The sequence below is a fragment of the Ursus arctos genome, unplaced genomic scaffold (assembly GCF_023065955.2).
Source record: "Ursus arctos isolate Adak ecotype North America unplaced genomic scaffold, UrsArc2.0 scaffold_7, whole genome shotgun sequence".
In the NCBI taxonomy this organism is placed as follows: domain Eukaryota; kingdom Metazoa; phylum Chordata; class Mammalia; order Carnivora; family Ursidae; genus Ursus; species Ursus arctos.
In genome coordinates this window covers 38,765,305-38,767,352 of record NW_026623089.1, presented here as the reverse complement: position 1 = coordinate 38,767,352, position 2,048 = coordinate 38,765,305, and the positions used below count along the sequence as shown (strand labels likewise).

The 2,048-nt window shown below is 66.1% G+C and overlaps 1 protein-coding gene across 1 annotated transcript; it reads left to right on the top strand.

Moving 5' to 3' along the window:
• Positions 1-273: 273 nt before the first annotated feature.
• Positions 274-1,827, top strand: SLC18A3 (solute carrier family 18 member A3). Its single transcript, XM_026481496.2, has one exon. The coding sequence runs from the start codon at positions 274-276 to the stop codon at positions 1,825-1,827; it is 1,554 nt and encodes a 517-aa protein (XP_026337281.1).
• The last annotated feature ends 221 nt before the right edge of the window (positions 1,828-2,048 follow it).

Here is a 2,048-nt window from a genome sequence, read left to right as displayed (position 1 = left end):
CTGGCCCCTCGGCTCGCCTGCCTTCCCTGACCGCGCCTGAGCCCAGCAGCGGCGGGTCCGGGCTCGGCTCCGAATAGCCGCGGCGTCTCGAGGGACGGGGTCTTTGCCTTTCCCGGGACCCAGGGCCATGAGCCCTGCAGCCACCTGAGACACAGGGGGCGCTGCGCCGCGCGGACCGCGCCCGCGAAGTTCCGTGCCCTGGTCTCCGCACTGCAGGGCGCCCGCGCCCGGCCCCGGCGGAGGCGTCCTCGGAAGAGCTGCGGAGTAGAGGCAATGGAACCCGCGGCGCCCGTGGGCCGGGCCCGGGCGGCAGCCATCAAGCTGTCGGAGGCGTTGGGCGCCGTGCTGCAGGATCCCCGGCGGCAGCGGCGCCTGGTGCTGGTCATCGTGTGCGTGGCGCTGTTCCTGGACAACATGCTGTACATGGTCATCGTGCCCATCGTGCCCGACTACATTGCCCACATGCATAAGGCCGGCAGGCCCACCCAGAGCACAGAAGTGTCCACTCTCCAGCCGTCCACTCCAGCCACTGGCAGTGCCGACAAGGGCAACACTTCAGGGCCCGCGAAGGCAGAGACGGAGAGTGAGGACGTGAAGATCGGGGTGTTGTTTGCCTCCAAAGCCATCCTGCAGCTGCTGGTGAACCCCCTGAGCGGGCCGTTCATTGACCGCATGAGTTACGACGTGCCACTGCTTATCGGCCTGGGAGTCTTGTTCGCCTCCACCATGCTGTTCGCGTTCGCGGAAAACTACGCTACGCTCTTCGCTGCGCGCAGCCTGCAGGGCCTGGGCTCGGCCTTTGCGGACACGTCCGGCATTGCCATGATCGCCGACAAGTATCCTGAGGAGCCCGAGCGCAGTCGCGCGTTGGGCGTGGCGCTGGCCTTCATCAGCTTTGGAAGTCTAGTGGCGCCACCCTTCGGGGGCTTCCTCTGCCGATTCGGGGGCAAGCACGTGCCCTTTCTGGTGCTCGCCGCTGTTTCGCTGCTCGACGCGCTGTTGTTGCTGGTGGTGGCCAAGCCCTTCTCCGCTGCGACGCGGGCGCGGGCCAACCTACCTGTGGGCACACCCATCCACCGCCTCATGCTGGACCCTTACATCGCTGTGGTGGCCGGGGCCCTCACCACCTGCAACATCCCCCTTGCCTTCCTCGAGCCTACCATTGCCACGTGGATGGAGCGCACGATGGCGGCGTCAGAACTGGAGACGGGCATGGCCTGGCTGCCAGCCTTTGTGCCGCATGTGCTAGGCGTCTACCTCACCGTGCGCCTGGCGGCACGCTACCCACACCTGCAGTGGCTGTACGGAGCTCTCGGGCTGGCAGTGATCGGAGCCAGCTCCTGCTTGGTGCCTGCCTGCCGCTCCTTCGCACCACTAGTGGTCTCGCTCTGCGGCCTCTGCTTCGGCATTGCCCTAGTTGACACGGCACTGCTGCCCACGCTCGCCTTTCTCGTGGACGTGCGCCACGTCTCGGTCTACGGCAGCGTCTATGCCATCGCCGACATCTCCTATTCCGTGGCCTATGCTCTCGGGCCCATAGTGGCGGGCCACATAGTGCACTCGCTCGGTTTTGCGCAACTTAGCCTTGGCATGGGCCTGGCCAACCTGCTTTACGCGCCCGTCCTGCTGCTGCTGCGCAACGTGGGCCTCCTGAGGCGCTCCCGCTCGGAACGCGATGTGCTCCTGGATGAGCCACCGCAGGGTCTGTATGATGCTGTGCGCCTGCGTGAGCGTCCGGTGTCTGACCCGGATGGCGCGCCTCGAAGCCCTTCGGGCCCCTTTGACGAGTGCGAGGACGTCTACAACAATTACTACACCCGCAGCTAGCAGCCCCGCTACTCCTCCAGGCCACCCCTAGCCCCATCCCCTGGGTCAAGGTGGCTACTTTGCGAGAGCACTGGCTAGCTCAGGCTCAGAGCCCGCCCCTTCCAACGAGTATTCCACAGCCTCCGCCCGTCTTGACTTCCCTATCGGGATCCCCTCTCTATGACCCTTTCTGTGTCTCCCTCCCTCTCGTCCAGTGGGGCGTAGAGCACCGAGGCGCGCGA

Excerpts from the sequence above, each read along its gene's own strand:
- SLC18A3 (XM_026481496.2), top strand. The coding sequence starts at position 274 with ATGGAACCCGCGGCGCCCGTGGGCCGGGCCCGGGCGGCAGCCATCAAG.